We start from the raw sequence: 27,653 nt of genomic DNA, 5'->3' as shown, positions 1-27,653 counted from the left end.
TCACAGGATGCGGGGGCACTCTGGAGACCTGCAAAAAAGACTAACGTCACACTTTATTTTGAGCTCACAATAGTGACTACAGAAATAGGAGGGTAGAGCAGATGACTACATGGCTAGAAAGATGTTGCAGGAGAGAGGGCTTTAGTTTCCTGAGGCATTGGGACCATTTCTGGGGCAGGTGGGACCTGTACAAGCCGGATGGGTTGCACCTCAACAGAGCCGGGACGAATATCGTTGTGGGGGGATTTGCTATTGCCTTTGGGGAGGGTTTAAACTTGCTTGCCAGGGGATGGGAACCTGAGAATGGATTCAGTGGGAAGAGAAGCAAAGCTGGAATTGGAAAGCAGAAAAATAGAAAGTGATTTTGGAAGACAGAGGAAACAAAGCCTAGAAAATAGACAACAAGGCAGTTTGGCAGTGCTAAATGGTATATACTTCAATGCATGGAGTATAGGGAATAAGGCAGATGAGCTGAGAGCACAGATAGACACTTGGGAGTACGATATTATAGCTATTACTGAGACATGGCTGAAAGAAGGGCAGGTATGGCAGCTCAACATTCCTGGTTACAGGATTTCAGACGGGATAGAGAGGGGGATAAAAAAGGAGGGGGTCGCTGTTCTGAAACAATTGAAAGAAACAATTACAGCTATGAGGAGGGATGATATGTCGGAAAGATCATCAAATGAGGCCATATAGGTCGAATTGAAGAACGAAAAAGGGGTAATCACACTGCTGGGAGTGTACTATAGACCCCCAAACAGTCAGAGGGAGAGAGAAGATCAAATATGTCGGCCCATTTCTGACAAGTGCAAAAACTATAGGGCAGTTATAGTAGGGGATTTCAACTACCCTAATATTAACTGGGATAAAATTAATGTGAAAGATATAGAGGGTGCGGAATTCCTAAAATGCCTTCAGGAGAACTTTTTTAGCCAGTTTGTAACAAGCCCAACAAGGGAGGGGACGGTTCTGGACTTGGTTTGGGGGGATGAAGAGGGGCAGGTGGAAGGGGTATCAGTGGGAGAGCATTTTGGTGCTAGTGATCATAATTCAGTTAGATTTAGGGTAGTTATGGAAAAGGACAAAGATAGAGCACGAATAAAAGTTCTCAGTTGGGGAAAAGCCAATTTTGCTGAGCTGAGATGAGATTTGGCCAAAGTGGACTGGAAACGGCTACTTGAAGGTAAATCAGTGTCAGAGCAGTGGGAGGCATTCAAGGTGGAGATAGTGAGGTTTCAGAGTAAGTCTGTTCCCTTAAAGAAAAAGTGGGGCTAACAAATCTCGAGGCCTCTTGATGTCAAGGGAAATACAGTGTAGGATAAATTAAAAAAGGGAGGCTTATGACAGATACCGAGGGCTCAATACTGCAGGAACTTTAGAGGGGTATAGAAAGTGCAGGGGTGCAATTAAAAAGTAAATTAGGAAAGCATAGAGAGAGCATGAAAACATTTTGGCAAGTAAAATCAAGGAAGACCCAAAGATGTTTTATAAATACATTACGAGCAGGAGGATAATTAAAGAAAGAGTTGGGCCTATTAGAGACCATAAAGGTAATCTGTGTGTGGAGGCATAAAACGTGGGTCTGGTTCTTAATGAACACTTTGCATCTGTTTTCACAAAAGAGAGGAGCAATGCAGACATTGCAATCAGGGAGGAGGAGTGGGAAATATGAGATGAAAGAAACATAGTGAGAGAGGAAGTATTAAGGAGCTTAGCAGCTTTGAGAGTGGATAAATCCCCTGGCCCGGATGAAATGTATCCCAGGCTATTAAGAGAATCAAAAGAGGAAATAGCAGAGGCTCTGACCATCATTTTCCAATCCTCTCTGGCTACAGGTGTGGTGCAGGAGGACTGGAGGACTGCTAACATTGTATCTTTGTTTAAAAAGGGAGAAAGGGATAGACCGAGTAATTACAGGCCAGTCAGCCTAACCTCAGTAGTGGGAAAGTTATTGGAAAAAACTCCTGAGAGACAGGTTAAATCTTCATTAAGATAGAGGGATTAATCAAGGACAGTCAGGATGGATTTGTTCAGGGAAGGTCGTGTCTGACGAACTTAATTGAATTCACCGAAGAAGTAATAAGGAGGGTCGATGAGGGCAGTGCATTTGATGTAGTGTATATGGATTTTACCAAGACTTTTGATAAGGTGCCACATTGCAGACTGGTCACGAAGGTAAAAGCCCATGAGATCCAGGGCAAAGTTGCAAGTTGGATCCAAAATTGGCTCAGAGGCAGGAAGCAAAGGGTAATGGTTGATGGGTGTTTTTGTGACTGGAAGGCTGTTTCCAGTGGGGTTCTGCAGAGGTCAGTACTAGGTCCCTAACTTTTTGTGGTACATATCAATGATTTGGACTTGAATGTAGGGGGTATGATTCAGAAGTTTGCAGATGATACTAAAATCGGTCATGTGGTTGATAATGAAGAAAAGAGCTGCAGATTGCAGAAAGATATCAATGAAATGATCAGGTGGGCAGAACAGTGGCAAATGGAATTTAATCCGGAGAAGTGTGAGGTCATGCATTTGGGGAGGTCTATCAAGGCAAGGGAATACACATTAAATGGTAGGACACTGAGAGGTGTCGAGGAACAAAGGGACCTGGGTTTGCATGTCCACAGATCCCTGAAGGGAGCAGGCCAGGTCGATGGGTTTTTGTGACAATCCGGCAGTTTCATGGTCACCATTACTGACACTAGCTTTTTATTCCAAATTTATTTAATCAACTGAATTTAAATTCCCCAGTTGCCGTGGTGGGATTTGAACTCGTGTCTCTGGATCATTAGTCGAGGCCATTGTAGTCCACAGTTCTTTCAAAGAGCCAGCACAGGTTTGATGGGCCGAATGGCCTCCCTCTGTGCTGTGAGATGCTGTGATAAAGGAGCGGGGCTCCAGCTAGCGTAGGCAATGTGGGTTCAAGGGTTGAAAGCAGGGGTTTGGGTGGAGCACATATAGATGTACCACAAGGGGGCGCTGCAGCATCAATTGATCCAATTATTGGCAGCGGGGAAACCGGGAACAGAAATAGTTTCAATAAAATGTATGCTGCGTCTTTTAAAGTGGTCAACACCACCATAGAATCACAGAAAATTACAGGACGGAAGGAGGCCATTTCGGCCCATCATGTCCGCGCCGGTCAACAAAGAGCTACACAGCTCTGGGTCCGTAGCCCTGTGAGTTACGGCACTTTAAGTGCACATCCAAGTACTTTTTAAATGTGGTGAGAGTTTTTGCCTCTACCACCCTTTCAGGCAGTGAGTTCCAGACCCCCACCACCCTCTGGGTGAAGAATTGTTTCCTCATCTCCCCTCTAAACCTTCCACCAATTATTTTAAATCTATGCCTCCTGGTTGTTGACCCCTCTGCTAAGGGAAATGGGTCCATTCTATCCACTCTATCTAGGCCCCTCATCATTTTACACACCTCAATAAGGTCTCCCCTCAGCCTCCTCTGTTCCAAAGAAAACACCCCCAGCAGATCCAATCTTCCCTCAGAGCTAAAATTGTCCAGTTCTGGCAACATCCTCGTGAATCTCCTCTGTAATCACATCTTTCCTGTAATGTGGTGACCAGGACTGCACGCAGTACTCTAGCTGTGGCCTAACTAGTGTTTTATACAGTTCAAGCATAACCTCCCTGCTCTTGTATTCAAATGCCTCAGCTAATAAAGGCAAGTATTCCATATGCCTTTTTAACCACCTTATCGACCTGGCCTGCTACCTTCAGGGATCTGTGGACATGCACTCCAAGGTCCCTCCGTTCCTCCACCCCTCTCAGTACCATTCCATTTATTGTGAATTCCCTTGCCTTGTTGCCCCTCCCCAAATGCATTAGAACAAGGCTGCAGTGAGAGCAGCCTTTCCATCCTCTGACAGCGCTCACTGAGTCTGACTCATGGCATCGATCAGCTGGACATTGATCTGGAAACACCAACCCCCTGGTGAGGGAATCAAGGCTCTGATGCGACTGATAAAAGTCAAGATGAGGTTGCGGAGAGGTACACAGCTGCTGCTGGACACAATGAACAGGAGGAGGCCATTCAGCCCCTTGAGCCTGTTCCCCCATTCAATCAGATCATTGCTCATCTGTATCTGAACTCCATCTACCCACCTGGTTCCGCAAGTTCCAAGGTCTGTACTCTCTAGAGTTTTGAAGAATGAGAAGGGATCCCATTGAAACATATATAATTCTGACAAGGCTTTACAGGGTAGATGCAGGGAGGATGTTTCGTCTGGCTGGGGAGTCGAGAACCAGGGGTCACAGTCTCCGAATAAGAGGTCAGCCATTTCGAACTGAGATGAGGATAAACATCTTCACTCAGAGTGTGGTGATAATGTGTTCTTCTGTCATGTTGCTTGATGGATTAATATTGACCAGGACACCGGGGGGAACTCCCCTGCTCTTCTTCAAAATAGCGTCCTGGGATCTTTTACATCCACCTGAGAGGGCAGACTGGGCCTCGGTTTAACGTCTCATCTGAAAGACGGCCCCTCCAACAGTGCAGCTCTCCCTCAGCACTGCACTGGAGTGTCAGCCTAGATTTTTGTGCTCAAGTCCCTGGAGTGGGACTTGAACCCACAACCTTCTGACTCAGAGGCGAGAGTGCAACACACTGAGCTATGGCTGATACTCAAAATCATATTGGACTGTTGTATAAACATCTGCAGTGCAGGGTTGGCACACATTCAGCACTGAAATGGTTAACAGTAAGAGTCGGTAAAGACTGAGTGTCCCGTTAAGATGCTGTTCACTGGCAGGAAGCTCGAACTGTAGATGGGTGGATACAGGGGAAACAGGCTCAGCAGTGAGAAAGCTCAGATCACACACAGATCGGGAGAACTTTATCTGGGAACATTGCGACACACTTGTATAAACACACTTCAGCAAGGCTTCATGTTGGGTGACGGTGTAGAAGCTTCTAGATTGTATTTAAAAGCTTGCTGCCCAGCACCGGGGTGAGGTCAAGGGTGAGGCGACAATTAGCCTCAAAATACCGAGGTCAGACAGGGTCACTGCTCCCAATGATCCCGTGACCTCCTGGAAGGTCAGAGTGCGCGGACAATGGGTGAGGGTTAGGATCAGGGCCCTCCCACTTCAATGAAAGAAAGCCTTGAATTTATATAGCGCCTTTCACCACCTCAGGACATCCAAAGGTGCTTTACAACCAATTGCACAAAGGCAGATTTACGAGGATGTTGCCTGGACTGGAAAATTTTAGCCATGAGGAAAGATTGGATAGGCTGGGGGTGTTTTCCGTGGAACAGAGGAGGCTGAGGGGAGACCTTATTGAGGTGTATAAACTTATGAGGGGCTGAAATAGAGTGGATAGGAAGGATCTATTTCCCTTAGCAGAGGGGTCAACAACCAGGGGGCATAGATTTAAAGTAATTGGTCGGAGGTTTCGAGGGTATGTGAGGGGAAGGGAGCAGGGAGCAAGCTATCTTAGATCTGGTCCTGTGTCATGAGACAGGAATAATAAACGATCTCCAAGTAAAAGATCCTCTCGGAATGAGTGATCACAGTATGGTTGATATTGTAATACAGATTGAGGGTGAGGAAGTAGTGTCTCAAACGAGCGTACTGTGCTTCAACAAAGGGGACTACAGTGGGATGAGGGCAGAGTTGGCTAAAGTAGACTGGAAACACAGACTAAACGGTGGCACAATTGAGGAACAGTGGAGGACTGGACGGAGCTCTTTCATAGTGCTCAACAAAAATATATTCCAGTGAAAAGAAGGGCGGGAAGAGAAGGGATAACCAGCCGTGGATAACCAAGGAATAAAGGAGAGTATCAAATTAAAAACCAATGGGTATAAGGTGGCCAAGGTTAGTGGGAAACTAGAAGATTGGGAAAATTTTAAACGACAGCAAAGAATGACTAAGAAAGCAATAAAGAAAGGAAAGATAGATTACGAAAGTAAACTTGCGCAAAACATAAAAACAGATAGTAAAAGATTTTACCGATATATAAAACGGAAAGGAGTGATTAAAGTAAATGTTGGTCCCTTAGAAGATGAGAAGGGGGATTTAATAATGGGAAATGTGGAAATGGCTGAGACCTTAAACAATTATTTTGCTTCGGTCTTCACAGTGGAAGACACAGAAACCATGTCAAAAATTGCTGGTCACGTGAATGTAGGAACGGAGGACCTTGAGACAATCACTATCACTAGAGGGGTAGTGCTAGACAGGCTAATGGGACTCAAGGTAGACAAGTCCCCTGGTCCTGATGAAATGCATCCCAGGGTATTAAAAGAGATGTGGAAGTTATAGCAGATGCATTCGTTATAATCTACCAAAATTCTCTGGACTCTGGGGAGGTACCAGCGGATTGGAAAGCAGCTAATGTGACGCCTCTGTTTTAAAAAGGGGGCAGACAAAAGGCAGGTAACTATAGGTCGGTTAGTTTAACATCTGTAGTGGGAAAATGCTTGAAGCTATCATTAAGGAAGAAATAGCGGGTCATCTACATAGGAATAGTGCAATCAAGCAGACGCAACATGGATTCATGAAGGGGAAATCATGTTTAACTAATTTACTGGAATTCTTTGAGGATATAACAAGCATGGTGGATAGAGGTGTACCGATGGATGTGGTGTATTTAGATTTCCAAAAGGCATTCAATAAGGTGCCACACAAAAGGTTACTGCAGAAGATAAAGGTACGCGGGGTCAGAGGAAATGTATTAGCATGGATAGAGAATTGGCTTGCTAACAGAAAGCAGAGATTCGGGATAAATGGATTCTTTTCGGGTTGGAATCAGTGGTTAGTCGTGTGCCACAGAGATCGGTGCTGGGACCACAACTGTTTACAATGACCTGGAAGAGGGGACAGAGTGTAACGTAACAAAATTTGCAGATGACACAAAGATTAGTGGGAAAGCGGGTTGTGTAGAGGACACAGAGAAGCTGCAAAGAGATTTAGATAGATTAAGTGAATGGGCTAAGGTTTGGCAGATGGAATACAATGTCAGGAAATATGAGATCATCCACCTTGGAAAAAAAAAAACAGTAAAAGGAAATATTATTTGAATGGGGAGAAATTACAACATGCTGCGGTGCAGAGGGACCTGGGGGTCCTTGTACATGAATCCCAAAAAGTTAGTTTGCAGGTGCAGCAGGTAATCAGGAAGGCGAATGGAATGTTGGCCTTCATTGCGAGAGGGATGGAGTACAAAAGCAGGGAGGTCCTGCTGCAAATGTACAGGGTATTGGTGAGGCCGCACCTGGAGTACTGCGTGCAGTTTTGGTCACCTTACTTAAGGAAGTATATGCTAGCTTTGGAGGGGGTACAGAGACGATTCACTCAGCTGATTCCAGAGATGAGGGGGTTACCTTATGATGATAGATTGAGTAGACTGGGTCTTTACTCGTTGGAGTTCAGAAGGATGAGGGGTGATATTGTAGAAACATTTAAAATAATGAAAGGGATAGACAAGATAGAGGCAGAGAGGTTGTTTCCACTGGTCGGGGAGACTAGAACTAGGGGGCACAGCCTCAAAATATGGGGTAGCCAATTTAAAACAAGTTGAGAAGGAATTTCTTCTCCCAGAGGGTTGTGAATCTGTGGAATTCTCTGCCCAAGGAAACAGTTGAGGCGAGCTCATTGAATGTATTCAAATCACAGATAGATAGATTTTTAACCAATAAGGCAATTAAGGGTTCTGGGAAGCGGGCGGGTAAGTGGAGCTGAGTCTACGGCCAGATCAGCCATGATCTTATTGAATGGCGGAGCAGGCTCGAGGGGCTAGATGGCCTACTCCTGTTCCTAATTCTTATGTTGTTATGTTCTTATGAAATGCCTTCACCCAGAGGATGGTGGGGGTCTGGAACTCACTGCCTGAAAGGGTTGTAGAGGCAGAAACAATCTCCACATTTAAGAAGTACTTGGATATACACTTGAAGTGCCGTAACCTACAGGGCTACGGACCCAGAACTGGAAAGTGGGATTAGGCTGGATAGCCCTTTGTCGGCCAGCGCGGACAAGATGGGCCGAATGGAGTCAGCCAGTGGCTCAGTTGGTAGCACCCTAGTCTCTGAGTCAGAATTTGAGGGTTCAAATCCCACTGCGGTGTCCTGGCCAATATTTATTCCTCAATCAACATAACAAAAACAGGTTATTTGGTCATCATCACATTGCAGTTTGTGGGAGCTTGCTGTGCACAAATTGGCTGCTGCATATCCGACATTACGACAGTGAGTACACTTCAAAAATTACTTCATTGGCTGTAAAGCATTTGGGATGTCTGGCGGTTGTGAAAGGCGCTATATAAATGCTAGTCTTTCTTTCTTTTCTCAGAGACAAGCGTGCTAGTGACTGAGCCACGGCTGAGACCTCATGGTCGATTAGCCTGAAATGCTCACACTGGGACAGTGAGCCCACTTGGGAGCTCAGTCTCTGGGCTCACACTGGGACAGTGAGCCCACTTGGGGAGGGGAGCTGTGCCCCAGCCAGAGGTAATGCCTTCAGTAGTGAGATGGGGAACAGATGACGGGCAGCCTGTGGTGTAGAGGGGAGACATTTCACCGGCCGAGGGCAGGGGCTGAGCCCGTTTACCTGTAAGAATGTGGTAAGTGGATGGGGAAAGTGGGCCGGGCACTGAGGTAACGTCCTGTGTTGCTGGTGGAACTCCTGCTGTCTGCTCCGTCACATGTGACAAACACGCTGACACATCAGACGGACATCTGGGATGGGGGATTGTCCTTTGGAGAGATTGAGTAGACTAGACCTATACTCTCTAGTTTCGAAGAATGAGAGGGGATCTCATTGAAACATACAGAATTCTGACAGGGCTTCACAGGGTAGATGCAGGGAGGATGTTTCCTCTGGCTGGGGAGTCAAGAACCAGGGGTCACAGTCTCAGAATAAGGGGTCCTCTATTTAGGACTGAGATGAGGAGAAACCTCTTCACTCAGAAAATGTAGTGAATCGTTGGAATTTTTTTACCCCAGAGGGCTGTGGAGGCTCAGTCGTTGAGTATATTTAAGATGGAGATCGATAGATTTTTGGATATTAAGGGAATCGAGAGATATGGGGACAGTGCAGGAAAGTGGAGTTGTGATAAATGATCAGCCATGATCTCATTGAATGGTGGAGCAGGCTCGAGGGGCCGAATGGGCTACTCCAGTTTGGGAGGGACAGAGAGGATGGGGGGGAGAGGAGGGGCATGTGAGGTAGGGGGGCACGGAGGTGGGGAGGGAGTGCAGGGTGATGGATGGGAGGGTTGGGATTGGGGGGAGGGAGAAGGAGGGATGGGGTGTGAGGAAGGCAGGAGTGAGGGAGGGGAGGGAGCGAGGCTTGGGAGCAGCTCGGGGGGGCGGGGGAAAGGGGAGGGTAGAGACCAACATCAGCTTCCGGTTAAGCAATGCCTCGATTTTTAAAATTCTCATCCTTGTTTTCAAATCCCTCCATGGCCTCGCCCCTCCCTATCTCTGTAATCTCCTCCAGCCCCACAAGCCCCCGAAATGTCTGTGCTCCTCCAATTCTGCCCTCCTGAGCATCCCTGATTATAATCGCTCAACCATTGGTGGCCGTGCCTTCTGTTGCCGAGACCCCAAGCTCTGGAACTCTCTCCCTAAACCTCTCCGCCTCTCTACTTCTCTTTCCTCCTTCAAGACGATCCTTAAAACATACCTCTTTAGTCACCTACACTAATTTCTTCTTTTGTGACTTGGTGTCAAATTTTGTATCTCATAATACGCCTGGGAAGTGCCTTGGGACATTTCACTACGTTAAAGGCGCTATATAAATACAAGTTGTTGTTGTTGAATTGAGGCAAAATCTGGTATTCTGGATGTCGCCGCTCCTTTTAACGCCCTCTCCAAAGCACGCACAGCAAATGTAACGCCCCTATTTAAAAAAGGAGGCAGACAGAAAGCAGGAAACTATAGACCAGTTAGCCTAACATCTGTCGTTGGGAAAATGCTGGAGTCCATTATTAAGGAAGCAGTAGCAGGACATTTGGAAAAGCATAGTTCAATCAAGCAGAGTCAGCATGGTTTTATGAAAGGGAAATCATGTTTGACAAATTTGCTGGAATTCTTTGAGGATGTAACGAGCAGGGTGGACAAAGGGGAACCAGTGGATGTGGTGTATTTGTATTTCCAGAAGGCATTCGATAAGGTGCCACATAAAAGACACAAGATAAAAGTTCACGGGGTTGGGGGTAATATATTAGCATGGATAGAAGATTGGCTAACTAACAGAAAACAGAGAATCAGGATAAATGGGTCATTTTCCCTTTGGCAAACAGTAACTAGTGAGGTGCCACAGGGATCGGTGCTGTGGCCTCAATTATTTCCAATCTCTATTAATGACGAAGGAACTGAGTGTAAAGTAGCAAAATTTGCTGGGAGGACAGACGCACCAACATTAGTGTCCTCGACCAGGTCAACATCCCCAGCATTGAAGCATGACCACACTTGATCAGCTCCATGGGCAGGCCACATTGTCCACATGCCAGATACAAGACACCCAAACATAGAAACATAGAAACATAGAAACTAGGTGCAGGAGTAGGCCATTCGGCCCTTCGAGCCTGCACCGTCATTCAATGAGTTCATGGCTGAACATGCAACTTCAGTACCCCATTCCTGCTTTCTCGCCATACCCCTTGACCCCTAACCCTAACCCTAGTAGTAAGGACTACATCTAACTCCTTTTTGAATACTCGCTCTACTCGGAACTCTTTCACGGCAAACTAGCCAAAGGTGGGCAGAGGAACGTTACAAGGACACCCTCAAAGCCTCCCTGATGAAGTGAAAAATCCCCACTGACACCTGGGAGACCCTGGCCAAAGACTTCCCGAAGTGGAGGAAATGTATCTGGGATGGCGCTGAGCACTTCGCATCTCATCGCCGTGGTGCATGCAGAAATCAAGTGCAGGCAGCGGAAGGAACGTGCAGCAAACCTGTCCCACCCACCCTTACCCTCAATGACTGTCTGTCCCACCTGTGGCAGGGACTGTGGTTCTCGTATTGGACTGTTCAGTCACCTAACGACTCATTTTAAGATTGGAAGCAAGTCTTCCTCAATTCCGAGGGACTGCCTATGATGGTGGCTGGGAAAGCACATTGTGAAGAGGACACTAAAAATCTGCAAAGGGATATAGACAGGCTCAGTGAGTGGGCAAAACGTTGGCAGATGGAGTATAATGTGGGAAAATGTGAGGCTATCCATTTGGCAGAAAGAATAGGAAAGCAATTTATTTTTTAAAAGGAGAAAACTTGAAAACTGCTGCAGTACAGAGGGACCTGGGGGTCCTGGTGCATGAAACACAAAAAGTTAGTATGCAGGTACAGCAAGTGATAAGGGAAGCTAATGTAATGTTGCCCTTTATTGTAAGGGGGATGGAGTATAAAAGCAGAGAAGTCCTGCTACATCTGCACAGGGTATTGGTGAGACTCCCTGAGAACACCCCCCCGATCGCCCTGGTCCCCACCATTCCACACAAGGTCAGCCCCTGATCATCGCCCTGGTCACCCCTCCACTCCCCTCCTCCCCCACAGTCCCTTAAAGACCGCATCACCGCGGAGCACTCCTCAGGCCGACATAACAATGCTGGGTAACACTCACACACACACACACACACCTACAGGCGGTGCTAGGTAAGCCACACTAACATTCAGGGACATGTACACGGTGATACACTGACTGCTCCTCTCCCGAAGCTGAGGCCTCACTCGGGACAGTTTTGTGCTGCTGCCACGAGCCACACGTTAAGGAGAGAGAATGCAACGTTGTGACCTTGGCCTCCTGCCCCCAGATTGCCCCCAGCAGTCAGCACAAGTGCACAGTGCGATCCCACTATCGGGGCTGCCCCAACACGCCCAGTGTGCAGAGTGAGAGACAATGCCCAGACTGGGAGAGTTTAATCCCAGCAGCTTTTACTGTCTCTGTGTTTAATCTTGTGCACTCCAGGGGTTCGAGGTCAAATTGATCGTTTTAAAATGATTGATAATTGGCTTTAAAACAAATCTCCTGCTAACATGCCATTGATTGACAGCCCACCGAGCCAATCAGGACATACACTTACTGAAATGCAGCCAATCTAGCTGAGGGGGAGGAGGGGCATTTCCAAAGCACTCGCCAGACACAGAATGAATATTCTTCACGTTTATTGCCTTTTACAGATTCACATTTAGAGTAACAAGAATTGAATAAACAGCCCAGCGAGAGCGAGCTGGAGACATTCACAGGGAGAATGCAGCTTTATTAAAACAGTTGTGGGGATTTTCTCCACACCGTGAGAATCCTGTCCCTTTTAAACGGAGACAAAACCTTGAATTGTAACAGCAGGGTGAGCAGGGAGGAGGTCTGCTTACTGAAGCGGCACTTCACAGTTTAACATTAGTTTTACTCTGTTGACAGTCCTCAGCACCTTCGAGAGGTTTTACTTGGCAGCACGAATCAACACTGTCCCATCAAACACTCCCAGGGCAGGTACAGCACGGGTTAGATACAGAGTAAAGCTCCCTCGACACTGCCCCAATAACTTGCCTTACCCCCTGAGACTCAGATGCTTTCCTTGACCCAGTCCCGAGAAGGAAGAAAGGAGAAATGCAGTGCTGACAATGACCTTTGCCCTCCCGGCTCACCCCTTGTTCTATTTAAAGTTGTGTCTCCCCCGCGGACTGTCCCTGACACACTACGCACATTCTGCTCTCCTGACCCCCTTGCTGAGGGGAGAGGAGAGGCTCTCGTGGGTGAGGCTGCAGGAGAAGCTGGCGTTGGACTCCCAGTCGGAGCCAGAGAGGGTCAGCAGGCTGCTGACACTGTAGGTGTTGTCCGAAGCTCGCAGGTAGTCGCTGGTCTGGACCCCGGCCGAAATGGTCGCCCCGTCCTTCTTCCACTCCACCTCCACCGCATCGGGGTAGAAGTGATCGGCGAGGCACACCAGGGTGGCAGTGCCCTTGGTCGTGACCTCCTCCGGGGAGGGGGGCAGCAGGGTCAGCGTGGGTGGTGTCTTCCCTCGGCCTGAAAGGGAGGAGAAGGATGTTTAATAGGTGTATATTAGTGTGTGTGTGTGTGTGTGTGTGTCACTGTGGGTGTTTCCGTGTGGGGATAATTCACATCTGATAACGGAGAGTTGGGTTAATGAACTCCTGGCTGGTGATTAACCATTAGAGGTGAGCAACACTAATTCTTCATCTTCTTTGCCTCGCTTGATCAGCTTGATCTAAATATAAATGCGTTTGATGTTAAGGTGATTAAAAAAAAAGGAAATATTGCATTTATATTGCAACTTTCACAACCACCGGACATCTCAAAGCATTTTACAGCCAATGAAGTACTTTTGGAGTGTAGTCACTGTTGCAATGTGGGAAACACGGCAGCCAATCTGTGCACAGCAAGCTCCCACAAACAGTGATGTGATAACGACCTGATAATCTGTTCTTTTGTCATGTTGGTTGAGGGATAAATATTGGCCAGGACACCGGGGAGAACTCCCCTGCTCTTCTTCAAAATAGTGGCATGGGATCTTTTACATCCACCTGAGATGGCAGACGGGGCCTCGGTTTTACATCGCTCCCTCAGCACTGCACTGGAGTGTCAGCCTCGATTTTTGTGCTCAAGTCCGTAGAGTGGGACTTGATCCCACAACCTTCTGACTCCGAGGCGAGAGTGCAACGCAGTGAGCCACAGCTGATACTCAAAATCAGATTGGACTGTTGTATAAACATCTGCAGTGCAGGGTTGGCACACATTCAGCACTGAAATGGTTAACAGTAAGAGTCGGTAAAGACTGAGTGTCCCATTAAGACACTGTTCACTGGCAGGAAGCTCGAACTGTAGATGGGTGGATACAGGGGAAACAGGCTCAGCAGTGAGAAAGCTCAGATCACACACAGATCGGGAGAACTTTATCCGGGAACATTGCGGCACACTTGTATAAACACACTTCAGCAAGGCTTCATGTTGGGTGTCGGTGTAGATGCTTCTAGATTGCATTTAAAAGCTTGCTGCCCAGCACCGGGGTGAGGTCAATGGTGAGGCTACAATTAGCCTCAGTGTACCGGGGTCAGGCAGGGTCACTGCTCCCAATGACCTCCTGGAAGGTCAGAGTGTGCGGACAATGGCTGAGGGTCAGGATCAGGGCCCACCCACTTCAATGAAAGAAAGCCTTGAATTTATATAGCGCCTTTCACAACCTCAGGACTTCCGAAGTTGCTTCACAACCAATTGCACACAGGAAGGTTTACGAGGATGCTGCCTGGACTGCAAAATTTTAGCTATGAGGAAAGATTGGATAGGCTGGGGTTGTTTTCTTTGGAACAGAGGAGGCTGAGGGGAGACCTTATTGAGGTGTATAAAATTATGAGGGCCCTAGATAGCATGGATAAGACGGACCTATTTCACTTAGCATAGGGCTCAATAACCAGGGCATAGATCTAAAGTGATTGGTCGGAGATTTAGAGGGGATTTGAGGGGATATGTCATTACCCAGAGGGTGGTGAGGGTTTGGAACTCACTGCCTGAAAGGATGGTAGAGGCAGAAACCCTTAGCACATTTAAGAAATACTTGGATGTACACTTGAAATGCGGTAACCCACAGGGCTACGGACCAAGAGCTGGGAAGTGGGATTAGGCTGGATAGATCTTTGTCGACCGGTGTGGACACGATGGGCCGAATGGCCTCCTTTCATGCTGTAAATTTCTCTGATTCTATGAAGCTCCCAGACGGCAATGAGATCATGACCAGATCATCAGTTTTAACTATGTTTGTTGTGGGATAAATATTGGCCAGGACACTGGGAAGAACCCCCTTGCCCTTCCAGTAGTAGTTATGGGATCTTTCATGTCCACCTGAGAGGGCAGACGGGACTTTGGTTTAACGTCTCATCTGAAAGACAGCACCTCTGACAGAGGGAGGATATGTTAGAAGGATCATCAAATGAGTCCATATGGGTTAAAATGATGAACATAAAAGGGGCGATCACACTGCTGGGAGTGTACTATAGACCCCTCAACAGTCAGAGGGAGATAGAAGAGAAAATATGTCGGCAAATTGCTGAGAAGGTCAAAAACAATCGGGCAGCAATAGTCGGGGATTTCAACTCCCCTCACATTAACTGGGATGGAATCAGTGTCAAAGGTACAGAGGTCCCAGAATTCTTCAAATGCATTCAGGAGAACTTTTATAGCCAGTACGTAGCAAGCCCAACAAGGGAGGGGTGGTTCTGGACTTAGTTTTAGGGAATGAAGCTGGGCAGGTGGAAAGGGTATCAGTGGGAGAGCATTTTGGTGCTAGTGATTATAATTCAGTTAGATTTAGCGTAGTTTTGGAAAAGGACAAAGACAGAGCAGGAATAAAGGTTCTCAATTGGGGAAAGGCCCATTTTACTAAGCTGAGAGGTGATTTAGCAAAAGTGGGCTGGAAACAGCTACTTGAAGGTAAATCAGTGTCAGAGCAGTGGGAGATAGTGAGGGTTCAGAGCAAGTATGTTCCCACAAAGGAAAAGGGTGGCACTCCCAAATCTAGAGCCCCCTGGATGGCACAGGTCATACAGGGTAGGATAAGGCAAAAAAGGGAAGCTTATGTCAGATACCCAGTGCTAAATACTGCAGAAAGCCCAGAGAAGTTTAGAAAGTGCAGGGGTGAAATTAAAAAGGAAATTAGGAATGCAAAGAGAAGGCATGAAAACATATTGGCAAGTAATATCAAGGAAAACCCAAAGATGTTTTATAAATACATAAAGAGCAAGGCAAGAGTGGGGCCTATTGGAGACCAAAAAGATAACCTGTGTGTGGAGACGGAAGACGTGGGTATGGTTCTTTGTGAATACTTTGCATCTGTCTTCACAGAAGAGAGGGACGATGCAGACATTGTAATTAAGGAGGAGAAGTATGAAATATGAGATAAGATAAACAAAGTGAGAGAGGAAGTATTGAGGGGCTTAGCAGCTTTGAAAGTGGATAAATCACCAAGTCCAGATCAAATGTATCCCAGGTTGTTAAGAAAAGCAAGGGAGGAAATAGCAGAGGCTATGACCATCATTTTCCAATCCTCTCTGGCTCCAGGTGTGGTGTCAGAGGACTGGAGGACTGCTAACGTGGTACCTTTGTTTAAAAAGTGAGAAAGGGATAGACCGAGTAATTACAGGCCAGTCAGCCTAACCTCGGTGGTTGGAAAATTATTGGAAACAATTCTGAGGGAGAGGATAAATTGTCATATAGAAAGCGACAGATTAATCAAGGACAGTCAGCATGGAATTGTTAAGGGAAGGTCGTGCCTGACTAACTTGAGTGAATTTTTTGCGGAGATAACAAGGAGGGTCGATGAGTGTTGCACCTTTGATGTAGTCTACATGGATTTTTGCAAGGCATTTGGCAAAGTCTCATGTGGCAGAAAAGTAAAAGCCCATGGGATCCAAGGGAAAGTAGCAAGTTGGATCCAAAATTGGCTCAGTGGCAGGAAGCCAAGGGTAATGGTTAACGGATGTTTTTGTGACTGGAAGGCTGTTTCAAGTGGGGTTCCGTAGGGCTCAGTACTAAGTCCCTTGCTCTTTGTAATGTACACCAATGATTTAGATTTCAATGTCGAGAACATGATTAAGAAGTTTGCAGATGATAGTGAGGAAGAAAGCTATCGACTGCAGGAAGGTATCAATGGACTGGTCAGGTGGGCAGAACAGTGGCAAATGGATTTCAATCCAGAACTGTGAGGTAATGCATTTGGGGAAGGCTAACAAGGCAAGGGAAGACACATTAAATGGTAGGACCCTGAGAAGTGTAGAGGAACAAAGGGACCTTGGAGTGCAGGACCACAGATCCCTGAAGGTAGCAGGCCAGGTAGATAAGGTGGCTAAGAAGGCATATGGGATACTTGCCTTTATTAGTCGTGGCACTGAATATAAGAGCAGGGAGGTTATGTTATAACTGTTTAAAATAGTAGTTCAGCCACAGCTAGAGTACAAAGGAGATTTATGAGGATGTTACCAGGACTGGAAAATTTTAGTTATGATGAAAGATTGGATAGGCTGGGTTATTTTCTTTGGAGCAGAGGAGGCTGAGGGGAGATTTAATTGAGGTGTATAAAACTATGAGGGGCCGAGATAGAGTGGTTAAGAAGGACCTATTTCCCACAACTATTTTATTTGTGCACTTTAAACAAATGCCCCCTGAAGGGGGGCGGGGGGAGGGTCACACACCAAGATACATTTTTCCAGTGCCCGTTTTTTTTTGAGGGCACCAACACACAAATTATACAAGTGTCCCCTGGGCCAAAAAGGGGGGGCACTAAAACTGGCAAATTAAACAAATTAAACTATAAAATTAAATGATCAAATTAAAATTTGGCTGCCGGGGGTGATGATGCACTCCAGTCCCTCCAGTGCCCACCTCTCGTGAAAGTACCGGTGGACACCGCGTGCTCCAGCTCCAGGGATACCCTGGCTCGGATGTAACCGTGGAAGAGAGGCAGGCAGTCAGGATGAACGACCCCTTCGACCGCCCGCTGCCTGGACCGGCTGATGGCCCACTTGGCCATGCCCAGGAGCAGTCCTACGGGGAGGCCTTCTGACCTGCCCGCTCCTCTCCGCACAGGGTGCCCAAAGATCAGGTGTATGGGACTGAAGTGCAACCAGAATTTGAGGAGCAGCCCCTTCAAATAACAGAAGAGGGGCTGCAACCTCACACACTCCATAAAAACAAGGAACACGGACTCTTCCAGACAGCAGAAATTGCAAGCGGCCTGGGAGCCCGTGAACCGACTTAAAAACTTATTGCACGGGACTGCTCCGTGCAACACCCTCCAGGCCAAGTCCCCAATAAATAGAGGGAGGACTCCCGCGTAGAGTGCACTCCACTGGGGACCCCCGCCTCCTCCGGACGACAAGATGGTATGCCATGGCGTGTCTGGACGGCAGACGAGAATGGCAAGGTTGAGAGTGTGCAGGAACAGCCCGTACAGGAAACCCCTCCACGCAGAACTGAAAGGCACGAGGGGATTTCCCCGAGGAGGCTCAAGTTGGGAGGTGCCGGCTCCAAAAGGAGGTTTTGGGGCTTGGTGCGATGAGGAATTCTGTCTGGACGGGGGTCAGTTCGGAGGGGATCAACCCACGTGCTTGAGCCTCCTCGACACACCTAACGGAGTCAGGGACCAGTGCTGTTTTTAGCGACTCGATGGCATTGGCCGCACGTTGGATGTTGACCCAGTTTAGGCAACATCCTACCAAGTCTGGCCACATCCAGCCCACTCCTCCGCCATCAAGCAGATCCCTGACCCTGGTCACCTCGCCAGCCACAGCACTCTCATCTGCCTGCCACCTAAAACCGCGGTCATGGAGGTACAGATTCCTGAGCAGCGGCTCCTGCAGGACAGCCGCCACTCTAGACGGGGGAGACCTGCGCTTGGTGGTGACACTGTTCCAGACTCTGATGAATTCCTGGTAAAAGACAGGAAGCCCCCGTATGGGGGTCCTGATGCCCCCCAGGCTCACAAACAGGAGCTGCATGTCATAATTGAGGCAGTACTGCTGGCGGAAGAAATACGTCCCCAATGCACGTAGGAGGGGGCTCGACGTACAGGTATCTCTGTAGGGACTGAAGATGGAAAGTCACATGCTGGGTACTGATGCACACCAACGCCTGACCGCCCTCCCTAAGTGGGAGACTTAAATCCGCAGCAAAGACCCAATGTTTCCTGTTGTTCCAGAAGAAGTCCACCAGCTTCTTCTGTATCTTGGCGACAAACGCGGGGGAGGGGTCAAAGTGACCAGCCAGTACCACAGCATAGAGGCCACCAGCTGGTTTATGATGGCACTGGACCCCTGTAGGACAGCACTCGGAGCAGTCCTGTCCAGCGCCCAAGGTGAGCGGCGACTTTGGCCTCCAGCTCCTGGCAGTTCGCCGGCCAGGCTTCCTCGTCAGGGCTAAGGTAGACTCCCAGATAGAGGAAATGGGTCGTGCTCTAGGCAAAAGGCCTGAGCTCCTCCAGCAGGGAGTCCACCTGCCACTGACCCACCAGGAGTGCGGAACATTTCTCAGTTGATCCTGGCGGAGGATGCGGCCAAGACCTATTTCCCTCTGCAGTAGGGTCACTAACCAGGTGTCACAGATTTAAAGTAATTGATAGAAGGATTAGAGGGTAGTTGAGGAGAATCCTTTTCACCCAGAGGGTGGTGGGGGTCTGGAACTCACTACCTGAAAGGGTGGTAGGGGCAGAAACCCTCACCACATTTAAGAAGTACTTGGATGTGCACTTGAAGTGCCGTAACCTACAGAGCTACGGACCCAGAGCTGGAAAGTGGGATTAGGCTGGATAGATCTTTGTCGGCCGGCACGGACACGATGGGCCGAATGGTATCAGCCAGTGGCTCAGTTGGAACCACCCTCGCTTCTGAGTCAGAGATTGTGGGTTCAAATCAAACTCTGGTGTCCTGGCCAATATTTATCCCACAATCAACAAAACAAAAACAGGTTATTTGGTCATCAGCACATTGCTGTTTGTGGGAGCTTGCTGTGCACAAATTGGTTGCTGAGTTTCCCACATTACAACAGTGAGTACACTTCAAAAAGTACTTCATTGGCTGTAAAGCACTTTGGGATGTCTGGTGGTCGTGAAAGGCGCTATATAAATGCAAATCTTCCTTTTCTCAGAGCCGAGCATGCTAACGACTGAGCCACGGCTGACACCTCACGGTCGATTAGCCTGACACGCTCACTCTCTGGACTCACACTGGGACAATGAGCCCACTTGGGGAGCTCAGTCTCTGGGCTCACACTGGGACAATGAGCCCACTTGGGGAGAGGAGCTGAGCCCCAGCCAGAGGTAGTGCCTACAGGAGTGAAATGGGGAGCAGATGACGGGCAGCCCGTGGTGTAGAGGGGAGACATTTCACCGGCTGAGGGCAGGTGCTGAGCCCGTTTACCTGTAAGAATGTGGTAAGTGGATGGGGAAAGTGGGCCGGGCACTGAGGTAACGTCCGGTGTTGCTGGTGGAACTCCTGCTCCGTCACGTGTGACAAACACGCAGACACATCAGACGGACATCTGGGATGGGGAAATTGTCCTATGGAGAGATCGAGTATATTAGGCTTATATTCTCTAGTGTTTAGAAGAATGAGAGGGGATCTCATTGAATCATACAATATTCTGACAGGGCTTGACAGGGTAGATGCAGGGAGGATGTTTCCTCTGGCTGGGAAGTCTAGAACCAGGGGTCACAGTCTCAGAATAAGGGGTCGGCCATTTAGGACTGAGATGAGGAGAAACCTCTTCATTCAGAGGGTGGTGAATCTCTGGAATTCTCTACCCCAGAGGGCTGTGGAGGCTCAGTCCTTGAATATATCCACTTTGGTGGTAAAAACAGAGAGACAGACTATTATCTGAATGGTGACAGATTAGGAAAAGGGGAGGTGCAAAGAGACCTGGGTGTCATGGTACATCAGTCATTGAAGGTTGGCATGCAGGTGCAGCAGGCGGTTAAGAAAGCAAATGGCATGTTGGCCTTCATAGCAAGGGGATTTGAGTACGGGGGCAGGGAGGTGTTGCTACAGTTGTACAGGGCATTGGTGAGGCCACACCTGGAGTATTGTGTACAGTTTTGGTCTCCTAACCTGAGGAAGGACATTCTTGCTATTGAGGGAGTGCAGCGAAGGTTCACCAGACTGATTCCCGGGATGGCGGGACTGACCTATCAAGAAAGACTGGATCAACTGGGCTTGTATTCACTGGAGTTCAGAAGAATGAGAGGGGACCTCATAGAAACATTTAAAATTCTGACGGGGTTAGACAGGTTAGATGCAGGAAGAATGTTCCCAATGTTGGGGAAGTCCAGAACCAGAGGTCACAGTCTAAGGATAAGGGGTAAGCCATTTAGGACCGAGATGCGGAGGAACTTCTTCACCCAGAGAGTGGTGAACCTGTGGAATTCTCTACCACAGAAAGTTGTTGAGGCCAATTCACTAAATATATTCAAAAAGGAGTTAGATGACGTCCTTACTACCAGGGGGATCAACGGGTATGGCGAGAAAGCAGGAATGGGGTACTGAAGTTGAATGTTCAGCCATGAACTCATTGAATGGCGGTGCAGGCTAGAAGGGCCGAATGGCCTACTCCTGCACCTATTTTCTATGTTTCTATGTTTCTATATTCCGGAGATCGATAGATTTTTGGATATTAAGGGATCGATGGATATGGGGACAGTGCAGGAAAGTGGAGTTGAGGTAGAAGATCAGCCATGATCACATTGAATGATGGAGTAGGCTCGAGGGGCCAAATGGCCTCCTCCTGCTCCTAATTCCCATGTTCTTATGGAACGTTAGTCCGTGTTCTGGGGATTTTCTGCTGGGTCCAGGTTTAATCAGCAGGGGAATTGTGCGAGTCCCAGTTAATAAAAAGAAAAGAGAAATTAAAGAAAGACCTGCATTTATATTGCACCTTTCACACTTCAGGATGTCCCAAAGTGCTTCACAGCCAATGAAGTACATTTTGAAGTGTCGTCACTGTTGTAATGTGGCCAACACGGGAGCCAATTTGTGCACAGCAAGCTCCCACACACAGCACTGAGGTAAATAATCTCTTCACGGAGGAGGATACAAATAACTTCCCAGAAATGCTAGGGAACCATGGGTCCAGTGAACAAGAGGAATTAAAGGAAATGATTATTAGTAAGAAAATAGTGCTGGAGAAACTAATGGGCCTGAAGGCTGATAAATCCCCAGGGTCTGATGATCTGCATCCCAGAGTATTAAAAGAGGTAGCCATGGAAATAGTAGATGCATTGATTGTCATCTTCCAAAATTCTATAGATTATGGAACAGTTCCTGTAGATTGGAGGGTGGCAAATGTAACCCCACTATTTAAAAAAGGAGGGAGAGAAAACGGGGAACTACAGACCGGTCATTAATAGGGAAAATGCTAGAGTCTATTATAAAGGATGTGATAACGGTGCACTTCGATAACATCAACGGGGTTAAAGACAGTCACGTGGATTTATGAAAGTAACATACTGGAGTTTTTTGAGGATCTAACTGATAGAATAGGTAATGGAGAACCAGTGGATGTAGTGTATTTGGATTTTCAGAAGGCTTTCGATAAAAATCCCACAAAAGAGGTTAGTGTGCAAAATTAAAGCACATAGGATTGTGGGTAATGTATTGACATGGATTGAAAATTGGTTAACTGACAGGAAACAGTCGGAATAAATGGGTGTGTTTCAGGGTGGTGGGCAGTGACGAGTGGGGTACCACAGGGATCAGTGCTTGGGCCCCAGATATTCACAATGTATAAATAAATGATTTGAATTAGGGAACCAAATGTAATATTTCCAAGTTTTCTGACAGCACATAATTAGATTGGATTATGAGTTGTGAGGAGGATGCAATGAAACTTAGACAGGTTGAGTGAGTGAGCAAACACATGACAGATGTAACATATTGTGGATAAGTGTGAAGTTACTCACTTTGGTAGGAAAAACATAAGGACAAAGTATTATTTAAATGGTGATGGTTTGTGAAGTGTAGATGTACAGAGGGACCTGGGTGTTCTTGTACACCAGTCAGTGAAAGCAAACATACAGGTGCAGCAAGCAGTTAGGAAAGCAAATGGTACGTTGGCCTTCATTGCAAGAGGATTTGAGTACAGGAGCAACGAGGTCTTACTACAGGGCCTTGGTGAGACCGCACCTGGAATATTATGTGCAGCTTTGGTCTCCTTACCTAAGAAAGGATATCCTTGCCATAGAGGGAGTGCAGCGAAGGTTCACCAGACTGATTCCTGGGATGGCAGGACTGTCGTATAAGGAGAGATTGGGTCGACTGGGCCTGCAGTCACTAGAGTTCAGAAGAATGAGGGGATCTCATTGAAACATATAAAATTCTGACTGGGTTGGATAGACTGGATCTGGGGAGGATGTTTTCCCGGGCTGGGAAGTTTAGAATAAGTGGTCACAATCTCAGGATACGGGGTAGGAAATTTAGGACCGAGATGAGGAGAAATGTTTTCACTCAGAGGGTGGTGAACCTGTGGAATTCTCCACCACAGAAGGCTGTGGAGGCCAAGTCACTGAATATATTTAAGAGGCAGATAGATGGATTTCTAGAAACATAGAAAATAGATGCAGGAGTAGGCCATTCGGCCCTTCTAGCCTGCACCACCATTCAATGAGTTCATGGCTGAACATGCAACTTCAGTACCCCATTCCTGTTTTCTTGCCATACCCCTTGATCCCCCTAGTAGTAAGGACTTAATCTAAATCCTTTTTGAATATATTTAGTGAATTGGCCTCAACAACTTTCTGTGGTAGAGAACTCCACAGGTTCACCACTCTCTGGGTGAAGAAGTTTCTCCTCATCTCGGTCCTAAATGGCTTACCCCTTGGCTTACAAAAGGCATCAAAGGGTATAGGGAAAAAGCGGGAATATGATGTTGAGACAGGGGAACAGACATGATCATATTGAATGTCGGTGCAGACTCGAAGGGCCGAATGGCCTACTACTGCTCCTATTTTCTATGTTTAAGTGATGTAGATTGAGGGATAAATATCGGCCTGAACTCGAGCCACAGAAACAGCAACTGAGAGTCTCCCCACAACCCTGGAGCACTGCAGCCGCCGGATTGCGAGCCCTGCTGCCCCTGTTTGTGATCAGAAGTTGGACAGGAGGTGAGCGGGGGCTGGACAGATCAGAGTTGGAGCTGGGGGAGGCGGGACCTCGGGAGTGTCAGTGTGCTGAGGCTGAGCTCAGTTATATCAGAGACTGTGACAGGAGCACAGACTGCCCCCAGCGAGCTCACTCACTCACACCCACACTCTGACCGTGTCTCACACACTGTGTCTGTCACACTGAGACAGGCAGGAGGCTCGGGAGCGATTTCCGGGGATGGTGCAGGGACGGGACCGCAGTGTGTCAACGTCCAGATCTCCTCCACACGGTGGGTAACAGTTCGTTACTTATACTTTGCTGGGTAAAGGGGGAGTGTGGTAAAGGAATACAGCCGGGCTCCCTGTCATACACAGCACTCTTCAATTAACCCTTTCATTCACCGCAGCTCCCCACCATATTATATAACCCATACACAGGCACTGGAGAGGGTGCAGAGAAGGTTTACAAGGATGAGACCAGAAATGCGAGAGTGTACATATCAGGAAAGGATGAACAGGCTGGGGCTCTTTTCTCTTGAGGCTGAGGGGTGACCTGATAGAGGTCTTTAACATTCGGAAAGGTTTTGATAGAGTGGATAGAGAGAGACTGTTTCCACTTGTGGGGAAGAGCAGAACTAGAGGCCATCAATATAAGATAGTCAGCAAGAAATCCAATCGGGAATTCAGGAGAAAATTCTTTACCCAGCAAGTGGTGAGAATGTGGAACTGGCTACCAGAGAGAGTGATTGAAGTGAATAGTATCGATGTATTTTAGGGGAGGCTAGACAGGGATATGAAGGAGAAGGGAATAGAGGGTTATGCTGATAGATTTAGATGAGGAAAGATGGGAGGATCAAATGTAATCATATGTAAACAAACACCTTCGCATATTCAGCATTTGTGTCTTAGAAAGATTCAGTATTTAAAGATTTAATAATGGAGCATTGGGGTTTACTTACTCAGTCTGAGCTTGGTTCCTTTACCGAACGTGAGCCACAGTGACAGCTTCCAGTGCAGTAGCTGTACAATATACTCCGTCCCTGGCTCACTCAGTCTCTCTCCCCCTCTCTCTGTCTGTGTGTGTGTGTGTGTGTGTGTGTCTCCCTCTGTCTCTTTCTCAGTGTCTCACTCTATCTGTTGCTCTCTCGGTTTCTCTCTCTCTCTCACCCTTTCTCCTTCACTCTCTCTCTGCATCTTCCCCTCACTCACTCCCTCTCTCTCCCTCAGTCTCTCTTTCCTTCCCTCTCACTCTCTTTCTCTCACTCTCCCTCCCTCTCTTTGTGTCCGAGTTGCCTGTGGTAGTGCCCGGGAGAGTTGGGAGATCCAACGTGTTTGGGACAAATCTCCCAGCTGCCCTTCCCGCCCCATCAGACGGTAACCCTGGGGCCACGGAATTGCTGGAGAATGAAAGTCCCCGTCACACAGGGCTCACCTCTTTGTGCCCCTTGAACAACGGGCTCCGTCTGCAAGCGAGATGTTTGTGTTGCTGACACAGGCCTTCCTCGGGGATCATTATAAAATAACGAGTTTCAGGGGCTTTAGAAACCTGTTTCCTCAGTCCGTGACCCGTGTGTACGTGGAGTGTGAGAGGATGCAGCCCCTCTGCCACTATTTGAAGGGGCTGCTCCTCGATTTCTGGCTCCACTTCAGTCCCACGGTCCTGGGCCTGGTCACCCGGTGCGGGGGGAGTGGGCAGGTTGGAGGGCCTCCCCGTGGGCCTGCTCCTGGGCCTGGCCACCCAGTGCCGGGGGAGTGGGCAGGTTGGAGGGCCTCCCCGTGCGCCTGCTCCTGGGTCGGGTCACCCGCTGCGGGTGGAGTGGGCAGGTCGGAGGTGACCATCCACAGGTCCCAGTTGGACGGGGCCCATGGGGTGGCCGCACTGCCTGCCTGTCTCCCTTCGGGGGCTTTGTCCACACCCGGGTGGACCTGGGGACGGAGCCCAGGGTAGGCCTGAGGCCTTCTGCGACAGGTGGGCACCGCAGGGCCTCGAGTGTGGGGTGGGCAGGGAAAGAGCACGAACATTTCACTTGTTCACTTTCCTTTCATGTTTCTGCTTTGGGTTTTATAAGTTGTGGCCCTTTCAATAGTGGGGGGTTTGTGAGATGATTTGGATTGAGGACACAGGGAACACCCAGTGTCTCCGTGCTGTCTGAATGTACAGAGTAGAGCTGTGAGATTCTCAGTGATGAAGACACAGCACCAACTCCTCTCTGACCCACTCCATCCTTTCCCAATTCACTGCAGCTTCCAGCTGAATATTCCTGCCGTCACTCCCATCGAGCTGTGTGTCAGTCATGTGTAAAACCTTACAGGAGGTGGGGCTGTGTGTCCATTATTATAAATTATATATAATTGTGGGGTGAGTCAGTACAGGAGGTGGGGCTGTGTATATTGAGGTTTTTGTACAGCTATGTATCACAGTGTAGAGGGTAGCTATACCCTTGCCCACAGTAATAGACTGCGACATCCTCGCTCTGCACGTTGCTGATGCTCAGGGTGAACGTGTTGGACTGGTAACTGCCGGTGAAGCGATCGGAGGTTCCAGTGAAACGAGTTGTTGCATAATAGATCAGCAGAGTGGGTTTCTGCCCGGCTTTCTGCTGATACCAATGAACATAACTGCTGCTAACAGATGCACTGGCGGTACAGGTGATGGTTGCAGTCTGTCCCTCACTCACTGACAGCACTGGGGGAGACTGGGTCATGATGATGTCCCCACTGATACCTGAGGGGGAAATGGGGAAAGAAAGTGAAGTAAGCACGTCACAGAAAGACGCTGTAAAATGAGAGATTGCTCGAGACACTGAGCTCTCCTCTAGTGTCAGCATTTGCCCTTCAATCATTGGTCAGTAGAGTTGGACAGAAATCGACAGCAGGGAGATATTAAACGTGGAAGGAGAGAGATTGGTACCTGCGACGCAGAATGCTAGAGGCCAGATCAGCTGGATGGGTGAAATCATGGTGTCTGCTCCTGTCCCTGTGCCTGCTTACTGATAAACTACCCTTCACTGGGCTCTGCTTTATAAACCTGCAGCCTGTGAGAGCCTCATTGCCCATCCCTCAGTATGTAAATGTCTTCACCCAGAGAAAGCCACGTCAGCACATTTCACTTCCTCTTCTTCTCTCCCTCCATCTCCTTCCCGGTTCTTCTCTCTCTCTCTCTCTCTCTCTCTCTCTCTCTCTCTCAGCCTTCATTGCTCTATGTCTCACAGCTTTCCTCTACACCTCTCTGTCTCTGATTCATAGCCTCTCTCTCCCCGTTTCCACTCTCCCTTCCCCTCAGACTCCCCGGTGCAGCATACTGAAATGCAGAATAAACCTCCCTGTGCCCTGCCCCACCGATGGATGTTAACCCTTGACCCCAGAGCATGCATTCTCCTGGAGTAAGGCCCCATTCCCCACAGTGGCCATCCCTTGGCCTCTCTCAGTACACTGGCTGTTTATTGCCAAATTAAGGGCCTTTTCTCAGTGGGGACCGGTTTGGACAGAAAGCTGGTTTCATGAAGGCCCAGCAGAGGGTGGAGATCCTCACCCCATCAGTGTGAGCTGGAGCGACAGGACAGGATCTGACCGGATATAAAAGGGGTCAGAGGGTCTAGTAAGGAGGGGGAACTGAGGGAAATCTTTATTAGTCGGGAAATTGTGTTGGGGAAATTGATGGGATTGAAGGCCGATAAATCCCCAGGGCCTGATGGACTGCATCCTAGAGTACTTAAGGAGGTGGCCTTGGAAATAGCGGATGCATTGACAGTCATTTTCCAACATTCCATTGACTCTGGATCAGTTCCTATGGAGTGGAGGGTAGCCAATGTAACCCCACTTTTTAAAAAAGGAGGGAGAGAGAAAACAGGGAATTATAGACCGGTCAGCCTGACCTCAGTAGTGGGTAAAATGATGGAATCAATTATTAAGGATGTCATAGCAGTGCATCTGGAAAATGGTGACATGATAGGTCCAAGTCAGCATGGATTTGTGAAAGGGAAATCATGCTTGACAAATCTTCTGGAATTTTTTGAGGATGTTTCCAGTAAAGTGGACAAAGGAGAACCAGTTGATGTGGTATATTTGGA

At 48.0% G+C, this 27,653-nt stretch overlaps 1 protein-coding gene across 1 annotated transcript; it reads right to left on the bottom strand.

Annotated features, from left to right (window-relative positions):
* On the bottom strand, positions 1-26,543 carry LOC139269173 (immunoglobulin lambda-1 light chain-like). The gene is made up of 5 exons (XM_070888274.1): positions 26,495-26,543; positions 26,023-26,308; positions 19,871-19,991; positions 12,734-12,966; positions 1-28 (listed from the first exon to the last, which is right to left on the bottom strand). Exons 1-5 carry the CDS (start codon positions 26,541-26,543, stop codon positions 1-3), a joined length of 717 nt encoding a protein of 238 aa, XP_070744375.1.
* Between the last annotated feature and the right edge of the window lie 1,110 nt (positions 26,544-27,653).

Source organism: Pristiophorus japonicus, chromosome 8, assembly GCF_044704955.1.
Source record: "Pristiophorus japonicus isolate sPriJap1 chromosome 8, sPriJap1.hap1, whole genome shotgun sequence".
Taxonomy (NCBI): Eukaryota; Metazoa; Chordata; class Chondrichthyes; family Pristiophoridae; genus Pristiophorus; species Pristiophorus japonicus.
Note: the sequence above shows the minus strand (reverse complement) of the source record. Positions and strands in the feature narration are given on the sequence as shown.

Coding starts and splice junctions, on each gene's coding strand:
- LOC139269173 (XM_070888274.1), bottom strand. CDS start 26,543: ATGATTTCACCCATCCAGCTGATCTGGCCTCTAGCATTCTGCGTCGCA. Junction 12,967..19,870: donor CACTTACCACATTCTTACAG/GTAAACGGGCTC, acceptor TCAGGCCGAGGG/AAGACACCACCCACGCTGAC. Junction 29..12,733: donor CTCTCTGGCTCCGACTGGGA/GTCCAACGCCAG, acceptor TCTTTTTTGCAG/GTCTCCAGAGTGCCCCCGCA.